Source organism: Notolepis coatsorum (assembly GCF_963971535.1).
Source record: "Notolepis coatsorum genome assembly, chromosome: 15".
NCBI lineage: Eukaryota > Metazoa > Chordata > Actinopteri > Aulopiformes > Paralepididae > Notolepis > Notolepis coatsorum.
Window position 1 is genome coordinate 46,416,577 of NC_140179.1, and position 18,221 is coordinate 46,434,797.

The 18,221-nt window shown below is 43.7% G+C and overlaps 1 protein-coding gene across 1 annotated transcript in view; it reads right to left on the bottom strand.

The window, feature by feature from the left end:
• Positions 1-18,221, bottom strand: part of abcc9 (ATP-binding cassette, sub-family C (CFTR/MRP), member 9) — a 209,767-nt gene that overhangs the window by 131,095 nt on the left and 60,451 nt on the right. Inside the window, exons 6-11 of the mRNA XM_084330742.1 lie at positions 7,365-7,505; positions 6,734-6,928; positions 2,805-2,969; positions 1,350-1,505; positions 630-764; positions 9-171 (exon numbers count right to left, since the gene is read on the bottom strand). Of these exons, the coding sequence (XP_084186868.1) occupies positions 9-171; positions 630-764; positions 1,350-1,505; positions 2,805-2,969; positions 6,734-6,928; positions 7,365-7,505 (955 nt within the window). The remainder of the gene's footprint in view (positions 1-8; positions 172-629; positions 765-1,349; positions 1,506-2,804; positions 2,970-6,733; positions 6,929-7,364; positions 7,506-18,221) is intronic.

The window sequence follows — 18,221 nt, forward strand, 5'->3', positions numbered from 1 at the left end:
GTCCTTACTGGACAGGGAGGTGTAGAGAGCGAAGGTACGGAGGGTGGTCAGCTCCTTGCCCCTGGTGTCCTCCACGCTGTCACAGAAGATGTTCTCCCACGCGTACAGTTTCAACAGCTTAATACCCTTCAAGATCTCAGAAGTCTTCTTCAGACGCTCCGTAGAGTGGTCCTGAGAGGGGGACATGAAAGAAATGGAGAGAGAAAGAGGGAGGCGAGGGAGAGAGAGAGATAGAGGGAGGGAGGGAGGGAGGAAGGAAGGAAGGGAGAGAGGGAGAAAGACGGAGAGAGAGGGGAGGGAGAGAGGGAGGTATAGAGTTAGGGAGAGAGAGAAAATGGAAGAGAGAGGGGCAGGAGAAAGAGAGATAGAGAGAGAGAGAGAGAAGAGAGAGAGAGAGAGAGAGAGAGAGAGAGAGAGAGAGAGAGAGAGAGAGAGAGAGAGAGAGAGAGAGAGAGAGAGAGAGAGAGAGAGTGCACAGAGGAAATTGGTATCTATCTTATTATTTGACTCTGGAGAAGACGGTAAGCACATTTCCAATAATGTTGGCATGTTGCTTTAACAGGCTTCTCCGACTATGATACATTCAGTCAACCGTTGTGAATCAGTGGGGGTTAGAGGAATGCTCTCACCAGGGTGCTCTTCTGTGTGTCGGCCAGCTTGGTAGCGATGTGGTACTGGAACGGCGCCAGCAGGACTATGACCAACGCGCCGACTAGAGCACTGCAGCCCAACAGGTAATATAGCAGTATGACCCCCATCACAATCTGAGCAAAGACACAAACAGAGAAACACCACTTGGTTTTAGAGAGAAAAAAAAAAAGTGTTTACATTTTTATTTGATTAAAACTGAAGTCAAATAGTCACACACACACACACACACACACATACACACACACGCACACACACACACACGCACACACACACACACACACACACACACACACACACACGTTAACAGTCTGTAGTGCGGTAGTGAAAGGGTTAACCTTCTGTAGTGTGGTAGTGAAAGGAGTAATCCTTTGTCGTGTGGCAGTGAAAGGGTTAAATCATTGTGTTTGTATGAGATAATTGCATTGAGAATAGGAGATAATTAGTGGTGTTATGGATTATCAGGCTGTGTGCCAACAAAGTCACTTTCTTTTCCCATGTTAATGTAATTGAGACATCTCAATAGTCTGACATCTTCGCCTTTCTATCTCTCTCGCTCACGCAAATTCACACACACACACACACACACACACACACACACACACACACACACACACACACACACACACACACACACACACACACACACAACACACAAACACATAACATACACATACACACGCACACAAACACACTGTTACCTGGACTGGCATGGCCCAGAGGTTGGGACACAGGAAGAGGAACCACATGAGCTGGTTCGTTTCTATGGCGACCAGGTTGTTGATCTGTCCCAGGGTCATCTCGCCCATGGACATGTTAGAGGTGGACAGGCGCAGGATCTTATTGTAGATCATTGCCTATAGGTGAAAAAACAGGAAATACATTAATGTATTAATGTGTGGACAGTACAGTGACATTGACCATATTCACACGGCGGCCATTTAGCATTTATGTCATGCTCAGGTTGCGATTCCTTTCCTGTTCCCTTGCAGGGTGGAATAAAAAAATCCCAACCTGAGCGTGACATAAGAGCAAAATGGCTGCCACGGGAATACGGTCAATGATGATGATGATGGGACACACAGCTCCCAACATTCTCACAGAGGTAGGTTGACTCTGAGTGAGCACAATTCGGAGGCTTTGCGAACAACAGCTGCAGCATCCCTCTCTAGGAAGATAATGCAAAGGATAGACAACGCACTATAGCACCACCATCTGGCCAAATGGCACCTCAACTCCTCAGGAATACACCTGCCGAGTGAGAAGTCGATCGGATGAACGGTTCTTGAGATATGTGAAGGACTAGTGGTGGGGATACCCATCTGTTTATGTTTGGATTATGGATAGGGCCTAATATCATCTGTGTGTTTCTAGCCTAATGCCTCTCGACTTGAACAAGAGGTTCACCTGTCAAGACGGAGCAAATGTGGTTCTATCTTCAAAATGAATATGAGCTATGAATGCTCTGTAGCCTCTTGTTTTTGTAAATGTCAGCAATGCTACTGTTGAGATTAAACGCACCAGCATGTCTTCACGCTAGTTTTGCTACTTGTTAACTGTCAAACTGATGCAAGTAAAGCAAGACAATACATCAGGCCAGCACTACCTCATCTGCACTGAATTTTGATTGCCATGCCAATTTTTTTATGTGTGTGTGTGTGTGTGGGGGGGGGGGGGGCAGGAATTAGATGGCGTTTGTTCATAAACTACAACTTTGGGACAAAACAAAACTTTGCTGAAAACTATCAAGGCCCAGAAATAGTCATTGCCTCTTAGTTTTAGGTCACTTGGAGATTCATAAGCGTGATATTAAATGTCCAGGGAAATGAGGGAATATCCTGCAGCTGAATGGGGAAATACCATAGGGAAGACTGAAGGAGCCTGAAAACAGATCAAACCGAATCTTTCACAATGGTGTGATCGCTCAATGGTGGCCAGTGTTGGAAAGTAATTGCCTAATTTAACATGATGCACTAAAAAAAAAAACATTTCAAACAATGTAAGCATTTGAACGTATACCGGTATATACAGTAAGAGACAACGCTACTTCTCTACTTCTCTATTCGTCTCCCGGGGGTAAAGGAGACACCATTTTGGATGGTCTTACGATGACGCAGCGGATATAAGGCGTGGCTCTCCCAGACTGCTCTACTCACCAACAGGGCTCCTCGCAGGTTGATGCCTGTTTCTATGGTGACGTAGTAGGAGGCCTGTAGGAAGGTCCTCTGGAGGATCAGGGCCAGGAAGAGCAGCACCGCCAGCACCGAGGCGTTCTGGAGCAGCTCCGTAGACGACATGAAGTAAACACCGAAAGGCCTCTCCTACAGGGATATCATCGTCATTATCGACAACATCACCATCATCACCAAGAGCTGTCCCAATTATAATTTTTTTTCAGTAGGAATTATCAGTAAATAATCATTCTTCTGGTGAATAAGAACTATGGGGTTTGTGAAAGTTCTCATAAAATGTTGTCATCTGAGAATAGAATTTCATAATGAAAGTTGGATTAGTATTACTATTATTTTCATTATTTCTATAGGCTCTTGTTACGTACACATTTTATAAAAAATGTGGGGGGGAGAAATATTTTTTATTATTAACTCCAGAGGGCGCTATTACGCCAGAGCTGTAAATCAATGGGGCGCTTTGTTCACTTGCGAGTGCTTAAAATATATCTTATATTATAGCTATGGGTCTAATACACCCGTCGACTGTCAGTGAGTTGCTTCCAGTCAACATGCACGAAACTGATTGTTTTTTCATCAGTACATTTCCATTTAATACCGTTTTGAATATGAGTATAGTTTTGGTGATTCTTAGTAATCCCAGGAAAAGACGCGATAATAGCCCTTTAGTGGAATACACTAAACACGTTGTCATTTTTCGCCTGATTATCGAATCTTCCTGAAATCAATGCTAGATTATCATTATTATATCTCCTCGTGCATACATGAAATGGCCCTCGTAGCGTGGCGCTCCCCCCGCCACCTCCTCCCACTCAACGGTAAACAGCCACACACACACACCAGAGACAGCTTCGATCGGGGTAGAAAGAATTATCAGATTAATGCAAGATTTTATATATAGAGTCCTTACCTGGTATCTGATGTAATGCAAAATAAATAATCCAATGATCTGATCGCCATTCCAAATACTGCTCGTGGAGGTCCGTCTCACATTACCGAGCGTTACACATGAACGGGCGGGCGGGGTTACTGTTCCATGCCATCGTTGTAAGGCCTACCTCGCCTGAGTATTTAAACCCCACCCGCACGGCTCGGATCATCCCAGAAAAGAAACTACACCATTTCTAATGGAGTGCAATACCAGCTGGAAGGCGTAGGCGGCGGTATTTGCCCTTTTGCGAGCTCAGACCCATTCCCAATGATAACATCAGGCTGGATGGATGAAAATTTATGGATATAGCTAATAAAAGAAATAACGACCAAAACCCGACTATACTCGTGATTGGCGTTGAATGGTTGGCGAGTTAACCCGACTATACTCGTGACTGGCGCTGAATGAGTTATTATTATAAAAAAAAAAAAATCTTTAATTAACCCGCCACATTCTCCCTGTTCCGATGCAGCAGTTGAATGCGAACTAGGGGGTAAATAGGTTTCCTGAAGGTTCTCATAACTATAATATCCTCGCCTGAGAAAAATAGATTTTAAAAATGAACGTTGGATTATTATTTCTATAAACTCTTTGTTATGCTGATGTAGGCACATTTTGGGGGTGGAAAGTTTTGAAAATTAAACCTCATCTTTCACACTGTTTTCACACTTTTTTTTAATTATCTTTTTCCCCCTTCTTTTTCCGTTTTTCTCCGCTCCCAATGTTAGTCGTTATGCCAATAACCAATCCCCTTCCTGGTCGTTGCGCACTCTACCCCATACCGTCGGTCTGGGAGGGCGGAGACTATCACATGCTTCCTCCGAAACATGCTTACCCAGCCCACCGTTTCTTTTCACCTGGCAGCACGGACTCTCACTGAGAGAGTGTAACGTGTGGAAGGTCACACTACCTCTCTTAGATCCTTCCCTCGCTGTGCAGGCACCCCGATCTAACTGTAGGAGTCGCTGTCCACAACGACCCAGACCCACCCACCGGCTTCCTTCCCGCTGACTCTGCCAATCGAGCCAGTATGACGGCCGGCCAAGCCGGAAGCAACGCTGACAGCTGGATTCGATACCAGTGTCTCTTGCGTTGGTGATGAGCGCCTTGTCCGCTGCGCCACCCAGCCGTGATGTTTACTTTTAAATAAAGGCAAAATCATCTGTTTATAGGTAAGCTGCAAAGCTTTTGTAGTGGCATCTGTGCAGTCAAAGAGCTGTCTGTGGTAGTTGTTCATGTTCAAATAATGAATCGTTCTAGTTTGATTAGGAATTAGGAGACCCCGCTTTCATACCCCAAGGTTGAGAATGCCTGGGCATATGACTACACACCAGTGAGACACACACACACTAGCACACATACACAACTCCAGTGCGGTATCAAAAACCTGGTGTGACGATTCCCAGGCCTCTGAGGCAGACAGAGAGAGTGTGAGGTGAGTGGGGAATTTTCCATGTCACTCAGAAATGCACGCCTGTTCTGTTCTGCACTCTCTCTCTCTACCCACAATGCCCACTGACAGGTAGGTAGACTATGAACTCCACTCAACGATCAGCTAGGGAGGTGACAATACCACTTTTTAAAGTATCAAAGTAAAGACTCCGGCTGTCGGCGCTGCCTCCGGCTTGGGCCAGCCGTCATACTAACTCAATTGGCAGAGTTAGAGGGTGGAAGTCGATGGGTGGTAATCTGGACGTTGTGGACAATGACTCCTACAGGTCGGTTGGGGACGCCTGCACAGCAGAGACAGGAAATGGCGGGGGTAGTGTGAGCCTCCCACACGTTACACCTCGCCAATGAGAGTCCGCGCTGGCAGGTGAAAAGATATGACAGGCTGCCTCCTCGTGTACCTCCCTACAACCGGCCAGTGGGGGGCATATGCAAGCAACGTTCAAGACAGGGGAGGGAATCATTGGCACAAAAGAAAATATCAAAGTAAGCTAGGGAGGCAATAATACCACTTTTTAAAGTATCAACGTAAGCTAGGGAGGTGCCGATACCACTTTTTAAAGTATCAAAGTAAGCTAGAGAGGCCACTTTATAAGGTATGAAAGTAAGCTAGGGAGTACATACAAACTAGCTAGCCAGTCAGCCAGCCAGCCAACCCCCTTAACTAACTAACCAACCAACCAACCCATCAACCAAACAACCAACCAGCCAACCAAGATGTGTCGGTCAGTGTGTGTGTGTGCGCGCGCGCGCGCGCGTGTGTGTGTGTGTGTGTGTGTGTGTGTGTGTGTGTTTGTCAAGCCCAATGAGGTTGACAAACACACACACACACACACACACACACACACACACACACACACACACACACACACACACACACACAGAGTGTTAACATGATGAACCCTCAAAAAGAGGTCTCCCACGCCCCGGTGACATCACAATGGAAGTTAGTCATCATTGGCTGTGTGTGTGTGTGTGTGTGTGTGTGTGTGTGTGTGTGTGTGTGTGTGTGTGTGTGTGTGTGTGTGTGTGTGTGTGTGTGTGTGTGTGTGTGTGTGTGTGTGTGTGTGTGTGTGGTGCGTGTGTGCGTGCGTGCGTGCGTGCGTGCGTGCGTGCGTGCGTGCGTGCGTGCGTGCGTGCGTGCGTGCGTGCGTGCGTGCGTGCGTGCGTGCGTGCGTGCGTGCGTGCGTGCGTGCGTGCGTGCGTGCGTGCGTGCGTGTGTGTGTGTGAAAGGTTAACCTTCTGTAGTGTGGTAGTGAAAGGGTTCAAATAGTGGAAAGAAGACAGAAATGTGTAAATATGCCCGTTGACCTTATCATACAAGTGTAACGATGCTCATAGATGTACCTGTTGCCCTTATCATACAAGTGTAACGATGCTCATAGATGTACCTGTTGACCTTATCATACAAGTGTAACGATGCTCATATATGTACCTGTTGACCTAGGCTATAGGACGTACAGAGACAAGTCAGGTACGTAGGATAGCACACATACACATGTGTCATTTACCACACACGCACACACACCTCATTTTTGGTGATATTGTTGGGGGTGTCTAGGTGTCTGACTATCCCAGAGATGCAGAGAGGCCCAGCGAAGCCCAGCAGGTCGGCCAGGTAGCGGAAAGTACTGCTCAGCAGGATGGGTCGGCCGAACGCTCTGTACATGGAGCGCCAGATGGAAGGAGCCTGGTCCGGTTTTTCTGCTGTCTGGGGGAGACAGCAGAGATACACAGACACATAGAACGGGAGATAGAGGCAAAGGGGTAGAGAGAGAGACACATAGAGACATAGAAAGAGAGATAAAAACAGAGAGAGCGAGAGACAGAGAGACATAGAAAGAGAGATAAAAACAGAGAGCGAGAGCGAGAGACAGAGAGACATAGAAAGAGAGATAAAACAGAGAGATCGAGAGACAGAGAGACATAGAAAGAGAGATAAAAACAGAGGTAGAGAGCGAGACAGACATAGAAAGAGAGATAAAAACAGAGGTAGAGAGCGAGACAGAGACACAGAAAAAGAGATAGTGACAGGGAGAGGTGAGGGGGGGGGGGGGGGGGGGTTAGCGACACTCACTGACAAACTCAACTGCCGGCTCCCTCCTTTAAAACTAGAAGTATTTTGAGCTCAGGTTTGCTGTACTCACCCTCTGCTCCTCATAAGCATCTTTAAGACGCAGGTAGTTGGTGAGGGCTCTCATAGCGATGGGCAGCTTCCCGATCTTCTTCAGCTCGATGGGTCTCTTGTGAGCTCCGATGATCAGAGGGTTCATCCACCAGTATGTGGCCTGGGGGAAAGAATTCGTAGAATGCCTCCATGATGTTGGAAGACACACCGGTTGCTATGCGCAAAACAGCGGTTGCTATGTGTTGATGATAATAATATTAATAGTAATAATAATAATAATAATAATAATAATTTGGTGTCTTATTACTGGATCCAATACCCAAGTGACAGTGGAAGAGTAATATCATGCTTTTCCAGTGTTTTACCTACTCTACCACTGCACAGATGTATAATATCCCTCCAATTCTAAAGTATAATATCCCTTCTATATACTGTATCTCTTACACCTAATGTATATTAAAGATAACAAAAAATAAAGTAATATATTGTTTTAATAATAATAATAATACATCTATTTTATATAGCGCTTTTCCAGGTACTCAAAGACGCTTCACATGGGCAGGAGAGACAAACTATGGCAAAACAAAAAAACAGAACAAAACAGAACAAAAATAATACATGACAAAATAAAATAAAACCGACAGAATTAGAGGTCAAAAGCAAGATTGAAAAGGTGGGTTTTGAGGGCTGATTTAAAAGATGTCAGGGTGTTTGCATCACGGATATGGCTGGGGAGGGCATTCCAGAGGGAGGGGGCAGCAGCAGCAAAGGCCCTGTCGCCCCAGGTCCGGAGCTTGGTCGTGGGAGGTGTTAGGAGGTTGGCATCTGCAGACCTAAGGCGACGGGTGGGCGTGTGACAGTGGAGGAGGTCGGACAGGTAGGGAGGGGCAAGGTTGTTGAGGGCTTTAAATGTGATGAGTAGTATTTTAAAATGTATCCTGTATTTGATTGGAAGCCAGTGGAGGTCGTGGAGGACAGGGGTGATGTGATCAGAGCGACGGGTGGAGGTGAGCATGCGGGCAGCAGAGTTTTGGACATATTGGAGTTTATTGAGAATAGTGTTTGGTGAGCCGTAGAGGATGCTGTTGCAGTAATCTAGTCTTGATGATATGAATGCATGAACCAGTGTTTCAGCAGCGGAGAGTGATAGGGAGGGGCGAAGACGAGCAATGTTCCGGAGGTGATAGAAGGCAGATTTGGTTATGTGGTTCACATGGGGGAGGAAAGAAAGGGTGGAGTCCAGGATGATGCCAAGGTTACGGACGTGAGTGGAGGGGGTGACAATGGTACCATCAATATTTAGGGTGAAATCCTGGGTGTGGCTGGTGACGGATTTTGGACCGATAATGATGATTTCTGATTTATTGCAGTTTAATTTGAGAAAGTTATTTTGCATCCATGTTTTGATGTCTGTGAGGCAGGTGCTGAGGGTGGAGAGAGTGGCTGGAGTGATAGTCTTGGTGGAGAGGTAGAGCTGAGTGTCGTCTGCATAACAGTGAAAATGCAGGCCATGTTGGCGGAGAATCAGACCAAGTGGAAGGATGTAGAGGATGAAGAGCAGGGGACCAAGTACTGAGCCTTGGGGGACACCATGAGTGATGGGGGCAGTGGGGGATTTGCAGTTGTTGATAGAGATGAATTGGTGCCTGTGTGAGAGATATGATTGGAGCAAGGTGAGGGGGATTCCGGAGATGCCAACGGAGGACTGGAGACGAGTGATGAGGATGGGGTGACTGATGGTGTCAAAAGCAGCGCTGAGGTCTAGGAGAATGAGGATGGAGAGGGAACCAGAGTCGGCAGAGAGGAGTATGTCGTTGGTGACCTTTAGAAGAGCCGTTTCAGTGCTATGTTTGGTGCGGAATCCGGATTGAAATGTATCATAAAGGTTATTGTTGTCGAGGTAGGATTTTAATTGGGAGGCAATGGCTCGCTCAATTATTTTTGAGAGGAAGGGGAGGTTGGAAATGGGGTGGAAATTATCAAGGGTTTCAGGGTTGAGACCGGGTTTTTTTTAGTAGGGGGGTGACAGAAGCAATTTTGAGGGCGGGGGGAAATAGGCCAGTGGTCAGAGAGGTGTTTACAATGGAGGTGATTAGGGGAGAAAGGGCAGGGAGACAAGCCTTGACTAGGATGGAGGGGATAGGGTCCAGGATGCAGGTAGAAGTTTTCATTGTAGAGAGAATGGAGGATAGGTCCGATGCGGTGATTTCAGTGAAGGATGTAAAAGGTGGGTTGGGCGGTGGAGAGGGGGTTGAATCCGGAGGGGAGATAGTGTTGGCGGAGGCAATTGTTAGTTGGGTGTGGATTTTGTCAATTTTTGTTTGGAGATGTGACAGATAGGAGACACATTTACTGACAGTGAAGGAACAGGAGATTGTGTCAGAGGGTTTAAGAAGTGTGTTGATGGTGGAAAACAGAGTCCTGGGGTTGTTGCTGCCAGATTGTATGATAGCGGAGTGATAGCGGAGTAGTGGGAGGAGCGTGCAGAGTTGAGGGCGTCTTTGTAGAGCTGTTGATGTTGTCTGTAGGCCTCTTTATGGACAGTGAGACCGGTTTTATTAGATAGCCGTTCGAGCTGGCGGCCCTTGGATTTAAGGTGGTGTAGGTGATCGGTGTACCAGGGGGCGGAGTGAATGAAGGAGACAGACTTGGTTTTGATTGGGGCGAGCTGATTGAGACAGGAGGAGAGAGTGTTGTTGTAGATGTTGACCAGGTCTGTAGGGGAGCCATGCTGTTTTCTAATGTATAATAATATCCCTTACTGTATATACATCCCCTATAGGGAGGTGTAGTGGTTACGTCAACGTTGTTTCCCGCACGGTCCACCTCACTTGAAATTGCAATGTATTTCCAATGGACCCATTTCTAAATTGTCTCGTTTAAAACTAATAAAGCATGAATATTGGCATGGTGTACCTTTCTGTGTGTATTCATCCACAATCTATAGCTCAACATGAAACAATTTGCAATTAATCGTAAGAGTAGCAAAATAACAACGTTTACATTTTCGTTCACTGAGGAACTACACTTCGGCGCTGCTGACATCACCACAGCATAGACTCCCGGGCCCTCATTTATCAATGCTGCGTACGCACAGATATGTGCGTAAACCGTGCGTACGATCATTTCTAAGCAAAACGTGTGCTTGAGCTATATCTACGCACAGCTCAGACCGTGCGTACATGTCACCAAGTGGTAGAATATGAAGACTGAAACAGACGTGGAAATAAACGTTCATGCATTAGTTTCAACACTGACGTGTTCAGACCCGTAATTCATTATAGTTAATTGTAAAATAGAGACATGAGTGTAATTATTGTCAAACCCTATAAATAGCATTTAGAATAGGTCTTTCCGAATGAATGCAGCATGGATAATCTTGGGTTATCGGAAGACTTGTCACGGATATGGCAGTCTATTTGCAGAGAGAGTAGAGTCCGCTACCCGGGACACAAATTGGAGCATGAAACAACGCGCATTTATGCCATCACATGCACATTCAAGTCCTCTCCACCCTGGGATTCTTCTCAGTGTGAGATTGGAGATCGCTCTGGCATTTCCCATCGGAGCAATATAATGTGTACCCATGTATAGCTGTCAAAGCTCCATCAATCAACGAATTCAGCTATGTGAATAGAAATAGATTCTACTCTGTCAATGTACAGATAATCTGCTGATAGTGGAGAACAGTTCTGTGGGCCTTCGTGTCCATGGAGATGCTGAAGACGGGTGGCTTATTGGTGAGCGTTACCCATTCCAGATGAATTTATAGATGAGGGAAAGTCAGTAAGTAATAAAAATGAGGTGGCAGAAGGATTCAACAGATTCTTTGTGAATGTGGGGCCTAAATTGGCAGAGGAGATAACCCCGCCACAAGGGGGAGGTGTTTCTAATTATTTTGAAGAAAGAAACCCAAGTACTATCTTCTTGAGAAAACGGATAAAAATGAAATTATGGATACTGTTAACAATTTTAAGAATAAAATATCAACAGATTGGAACGGCATTGACATGACCTTAATTAAGCAAGTAATAATAGCCATAGCAGACCAGTGCATATTTGTAACCTCTCATTCAAACTGGGTGCCTTCCCCACCAAAATGAAAACTGCAAAAGTGATACCGATCTTCAAAGCCGGTGAGAAAAATCTATTCACCAATTACAGGCCGGTTTCTCTCCTTTCCCAGTTCTCAAAGATAATGGAAAAGGTATTTGCAGCACGATTGGACAGTTTCATTGATAAACACGCATTACTTATAGACAGTCAATATGGATTTAGATCGAATCATTCAACGGCATTGGCACTAATGGACCTAGTAGAAGAACTGACAAGCATAATTGATAATAAGAAGTTTGCAATAGGGGTCTTCATAGATCTGAAGAAGGCGTTTGACACTATAAATCATGATATTCTGCTACTAAAATTGGAAAGGTATGGGATCAGAGGAGTAGGGCTCAATTGGTTAAAGAGTTACTTAGAACAAAGACAACAGTTTGTGCAGTTGGGGGAGTACAGGTCCACTCAGTCAAACATAATCTGTGGTGTGCCGCAAGGGTCAATTCTGGGCCCGAAACTATTCATACTGTATATAAATGATATAGGTAATGCGTCTAAAATATAGAAAAATTAAATGTTTGCTGACGATACAAATGTCTTCTGTGAGGGAGAGAACCTCCAAATGCTTTTAAAGAATGTCGCAGCTGAGCTAACCAAGCTGAAAGTGTGGTTTGATGTAAATAAATTATCATTAAATATTAAAAAAAAACTAATTCATGATATTTGGTAAACGTGATATACAAGTAAATACACCGGTGGAACTAATGATTGATAGTATTAAACTGGAGAGGGTATTTTAAAATACATTTCTGGGTGTGATAATAGACCACAAACTCAACTGGAAACCTCATATCAAATATGTCAGGACTAAATTGGCACAGAGTGTTGGTGTTCTATGCTAGATAAAACACATTATAAACCAAAAAACACTGTATACACTGTACTGTACACTCTTCCTACCATATATGAGCTACTGTGCGGAGGTGTGGGGTAATACCTATACAAAAGCACTCTAAAGCCAATATGCACCATGCAAAAAAAAGCAATAAGAATAATCAACAATGTAGGATATTATGAACACACAAATAACTTATTTATAAAGCTACAAGCATAGAAATGTATGGACCTAGTGGATTACAAAACTGCCCTCATTGTATACAAAGCCAGATATAAACTAATCCCAGGCAACATTCAAAAATGGTTCAGAGACAGGGAAGGAGAATATAACTTAAGAGGGAGAGGGAATCTTAAACAACCAATGGTAAACACCACGCTGAAAAGCATGTGCATATCGGTGTGTAGAGTGAAGTTGTGGAATAATTTACCCGAATACATCAAACAGAGTAAACATGTGGCACAATTTAAAAAGCAGCTAAAAAAAATAAAAAAAAATTAAATACAGAAATGAGTATTGAGGATAAACAAAGTTATGTTATATTGTGTATGTAGTGCTGTACTGGAATGGCTATTTATGATTTTTTAATGAAGAAACTATGATTGTATTATTCCATGTGGCAAATAAAAACTCTGAACTGAACTGAACTGAACTATATTCACTGCTGTCAAGTGAATCAAGTTATTTTTTTCTTGTAATCTTTTAATATAAGTAAACGTAAATTCTATATTGTAATACACTAAATTATGTTATATCTAGTAAAATTAATGGAAGAACAAATATAAATGAAAGGGGGTAGGGATCAATAAGCTTAGCTTCCCTCTACTCCTTTTTTGGACATGTCTGCTAACCAAACACATTGCTCTTGACCTTTTGTTTATAATTCCTTATTTTTTTATTTAATTTTTTTTAATGTTTTTCTTGTTTTTTTAATTTGTTGCTATGATTGTTTGGTTCGACGGAATTAGATATCGTGAGTTGTTTGGAGAAATATGGAGAATAACATGTCCAAAAATAAACTTTTTCATTCATTCATTCATTCATTCATTCATTCATTCATTCATTCAGGCCTAATTTTATTTAATGCAATTGTAATGTTATTACTGGGGTATCTGTAATTAAAATATCACTTAAATGCAGGTGATTAGGGTTATCCACTGAAGCCATAGTTAATGACTCTGAACGACCCAACAGAAGCGCAATTATAACGGGCTCACGCACCGCGCAAGAGCTATTTAGAGCGCAGTTGGCCTGCTTGTTTGGCACAGGGGGAAGATGCAGAACACCCACCTCCAAACACGATTAAATATTGTTTCAAATAAAAAGCTAAATACTATTATGTCATGTTTCCAAATAAGATTGTTCACAACGGAAAATGCTGTATACGTTCAATTTGTTGGTTAGACCTCCGTGATCAATCTCGCTCTCAGTGAAGCTTCTCATAGTTCGCTTAGTCCATTATTTCACATTTCATGGGGGTGTTTCATTACCATATATGGTTCATTAGGGGCGGTTCTGTATGCAAATGCTTACAATCATGCATGAGCATAGACAGTAAGAACATTGGTATTTATCAACACAGAGTGTGCGTACGACCTGTGCACGCATGGTTGATAAATCCCGGTTGATTTTTCTGTGTGTAGAGACATTCTAAATTCTGTGCTTAGGAACGAAACTAGAACACTTTCTACGCATTATCGATATTTGAGGGCCCTGGCTTTAGTCGCAGACCTAGCACTGAACGACAGGCGTTCTACTGGTAAGTGTAGTTCTTTTTTAAAGACAAATTAAACAACCTTATAACAAATTGTATTTCAACCAAAAATGCTTAAAGGGGAACTATCTTATAAATGGGTGTTTAGCATTGTTTTCTAGCTATGTGGGTTTATATTAATGGGGCCTATGTCTCTAATTCTCATTTTGGCGCATTCTTCCAATTCTCATCTCACAACATTGGGTCTCATTTCCGAACGAAGTTACGACAAAAAATTTCGTCTTAGCCAGATTTCGGCCCATTTAAGACATATTAGGGCTGGGAGTGGGAGTCCCCAAATGTTCCTGAGATCAGATTTGATCGTGGCTGAGAGCAGATTTAAGAGTGCTGAGGAGCACTCTTAAATCTGCTCTCAGCCACGATCAAATCTCATGATTGATTGACTAATTTAAAATGTCATTATAACTTGACAGACTGTGTTCTCATAGTGATTCCTTCACGTCAACGCTACAGGCCTCCTTGGAATTAATTACTTAATCATAATTAAAATAAATAATAACAATATTTGTACGATAAGAAATTACGCATTTGATGTCGGAAAAATAAATAATATGGATTCATCTGATCACAGGGCAGCTGCTTAACCATATCTGAACAAGCTATTTTGGACAAATGTATAATTACTTTAATTACTCAGATATTCAAACACAATTATGCAATTATTGTGAAATGATTGAAAATAATAATTATTTAATGCCTTCTGTGGAATTTGTATTTCTTATTTGTTACACATCTGTTTTAATGATTAATTATATACATTTGAAAGAATGCAGGTCAACATGCAATGTATCCCATTGATTGGTATACAATGGGACAGACCTTTGTTTGATTGATTGATTGATTGAAAACTTTATTAACAGATTGCAGAATGGGTACAGTACAGTAGAGCTCAATTACATAAGGGGATGCAGACCAGAGAAAGAATTTCGTCTTGTTTACATCAGGGTCCCCCATTTTCAATTCATCATAACATATATGACACACACGACACAGATAGACAGTACTGCTACATCTATACATTTATGACATACCAGATTTGCAAATACAGTACTGTTTGTGATACAAAAAGAGTCCAGAAAAGAGAGTAAATTTGACGTAGAAACTGTTGGAGGAGGTTGGGTAGGAGGGGTGGGTGGGGGATAGACTTACACTGTACAAGCAAAACTGTACATTGGAATATTGACAAAACCATACTTGGTCATTTACTGTACATTGGAGGGGGTTGATATAGCTATAAACCTGCATTCCTTCGAATATATCATTAATCAATTAAACTTATATTGAAATACACTATATAGCCTATACACCAAAACTGAAATGACAGTGGATAAATAAATAAGAACTAAAGCTAATCGGTGGAAATAGACTGCATTAATATTCCATAACAAGTCTTGTGTGCGCCTACGAATGAACAGTAGCCTATAGGCTTAATTATGGAATAATAAGCCATACTGCGTTCATTCATTACGCCCGCCGTAGGCTATATATATTATATTTCATTCATTCATTCATATACAGTACTGCGCGCGCGCGTGTGTGTGTGTGTGCGCGCGCGCTGCGGCAGGTGTACCGCGAGCTGTATATGATGCCAATACATTAATCTAATCTAGTTTTGATGGCGCGCAAGCGTGATTACGAAACCTAGCCGCATTTCTCGGAGACGCTCTCTGATTGGCACTGACTGACGCTAGGTTTCGTAATCACGCGGCTCGCAAGACTCGCAAAGCACTTCCGCCATTCCATTTGCACACAGCTGCGTCACTAGTTGCCTTATAAGGAGCTCTGGAGCCGTTGTTTTGTATGCAAATGACCTGAACTTGTCATTGATTATGTCTCAGTGGTTCCAAGATAAGTCTTCCAGAATATATCTTTGAAAGATTTTCGGGAATGAGACCCATTGTCCCTCACTGAACTGAGTCATCGGAAACTTAGCGTATCTTGGACGTCCAACAATTCTCATCTGCATAATAACGCCTGCCCCCTCTGTTTGTTGCCACCAGGCGCACACACTGTGGTTGGAGCCACTGCCCACAATCTACCTTTATTTAGTGCAGACCGCAAGGAAGGAAGTGCAGTGAGTTAGCCTAACGTTAGCCTAACGTAAATAGTATGAGCAAAACACGCAGGACATGTGCTGCTCCCGAAATGCTCCCGCTGTTTCTATGTGCAGTGAAAAGTGAAAGTGCTATGCATCCTAGACTAGTCATTAATTTACATGGTAAACTAACGTTAGTGGCTAGCTAGCTAAATAGCCACGCGGATGATGACAGTTCAAGTTCAAGTTTCTTTAATAGTTGTCATACAGAAGTACAGAATACTTTTATACAAAATGCTTCTTTCTGTTACGCTCCAGAGACTGTGCTAGACAAAAGATAAGTATGAAATAAAATAAAATAGCATGTAAAAATAGAAGTAAAAATAGAAGTCACGTACATAGACACAGTGTTCAGTATATACATATGTACAATGTTCGATGCAGAATAGAAGTAACTGAGTTACCATACAATATACAATATACTATGCAATATACTAATATACAATACTATATAGTGCAAAGCAGAAATGGGATGAGGTACAATTTAGGTACAATTTACAGTAAGGTGTACTGAGGTATGGGTTGTAGTGCAAATCCTTTACCAATAAATATAAAGTGTGTTTAGGTGTTCTAAAGTGTGGAGAGTGGGTGCTGCAGTGTGTTGTTTGTTTAAAGTGAGTGTGTGCGTGTGGATGTGTGTGTTGTGAGTGCATTTGATGGTTGTTGCATAGTGTTATTGTTCATTGAGCAACCTGATGGCCTGGGGATAGAAGCTTCTTCTGAGTCTTTCTGTGCTTGCCATGAGACTCCGGTATCGCTTGCCTGACCGCAGCAGTTCAAAGAGGCAGTTGTTTGGGTGGCTGGAGTCCTTAATAATTCTCTTGGCCTTACCCCTGCACCGCTTGTTGTAAATGTTCTGGAGAGTGGGAAGCCCCCCTCCAATTGTGCGTTCGGCTGAACGTGCCACTCTCTGTAGTCTGCTTCGGTCTTGTGCGGTGCTATTCCCAAACCAGGAGGTGATATTGCTAGTCAGGATGCTCTCTATTGTACATGAGTAGAAGTTCTTAAGGATCTTCTGACTGACTTGGAACTTCCTTAGGCGCCTGAGGAAGTAGAGGCGTTGTCGTGCCTTCTTCACAACACTGTCAATGTGTGTGGTCCATGTCAAGTCCTCGGATATGTGGGCTCCGAGGTACTTAAAACTGTTCACTCTCTCAACCGGTGCCCCGTCGATGCTGAGGGGGCTGTAGTCCCTGACCCCCGACCTCCTAAAGTCCACAATCATCTCCTTTGTTTTGCTGACGTTCAGGGAGAGGCTGTTCTCCTGGCACCATCCCGCCAGGACCTTGACCTCTTCCAGGTAGGCCCTCTCGTCGTTTGCAGAGATCAGGCCCACCACTACTGTGTCGTCAGCAAATTTGATGATTGTGTTGTTGTTCCACTGAGCCACACAGTCATGTGTGTACAGGGAGTAGAGGAGGGGACTCAGAACACAGCCCTGGGGGGCCCCTATGTTGAGGGTGATGGATGAGGAGGTGCAGTTGCCTGCTCTCACCACCTGGGGTCTGCCCGTCAGGAAGTCTAAGACCCACTGGCAGAGGTCATAGTTCAAGCCCAGGTCCCTGAGCTTGGCTATGAGTTTGGAGGGGACTATGGTATTGAATGCTGAGCTGTAGTCGATGAATAGCATTCTCACATAGTTCCCCTGCCTCTTGTCCAGGTGTGATGCTGCTGTGTGCAGCACATGGGCTATGGCGTCCTCCGTGGACCTGTTGGGGCGGTATTGCAGGGGGTCCAGGTTGATGAGGAGGGAGGAGCAGATGTAGCCCTTTACTAGCTTCTCAAAGCACTTCATGGCTATGGAGGTGAGAGCTACAGGGCGGTAGTCGTTGAGGCAAGCAGGCTTGGATATTTTGGATTTTTTAAAGGTCCTCCTCACCTCATGCTCTGTTACCCTGAACACTTAGTCTCCATCAGCAGACCCCCCCCCCCCCCCCCATTGCCGTGGCTTGTAGGCTGGTGTTGTTATTCCCAGCCTCAAACCTCGCATAGAAGGTATTGAGATAATTTGCTAAGGAGATGTCACTGTTCAGTTTGAGGGAGGTGCCTTTGTAGT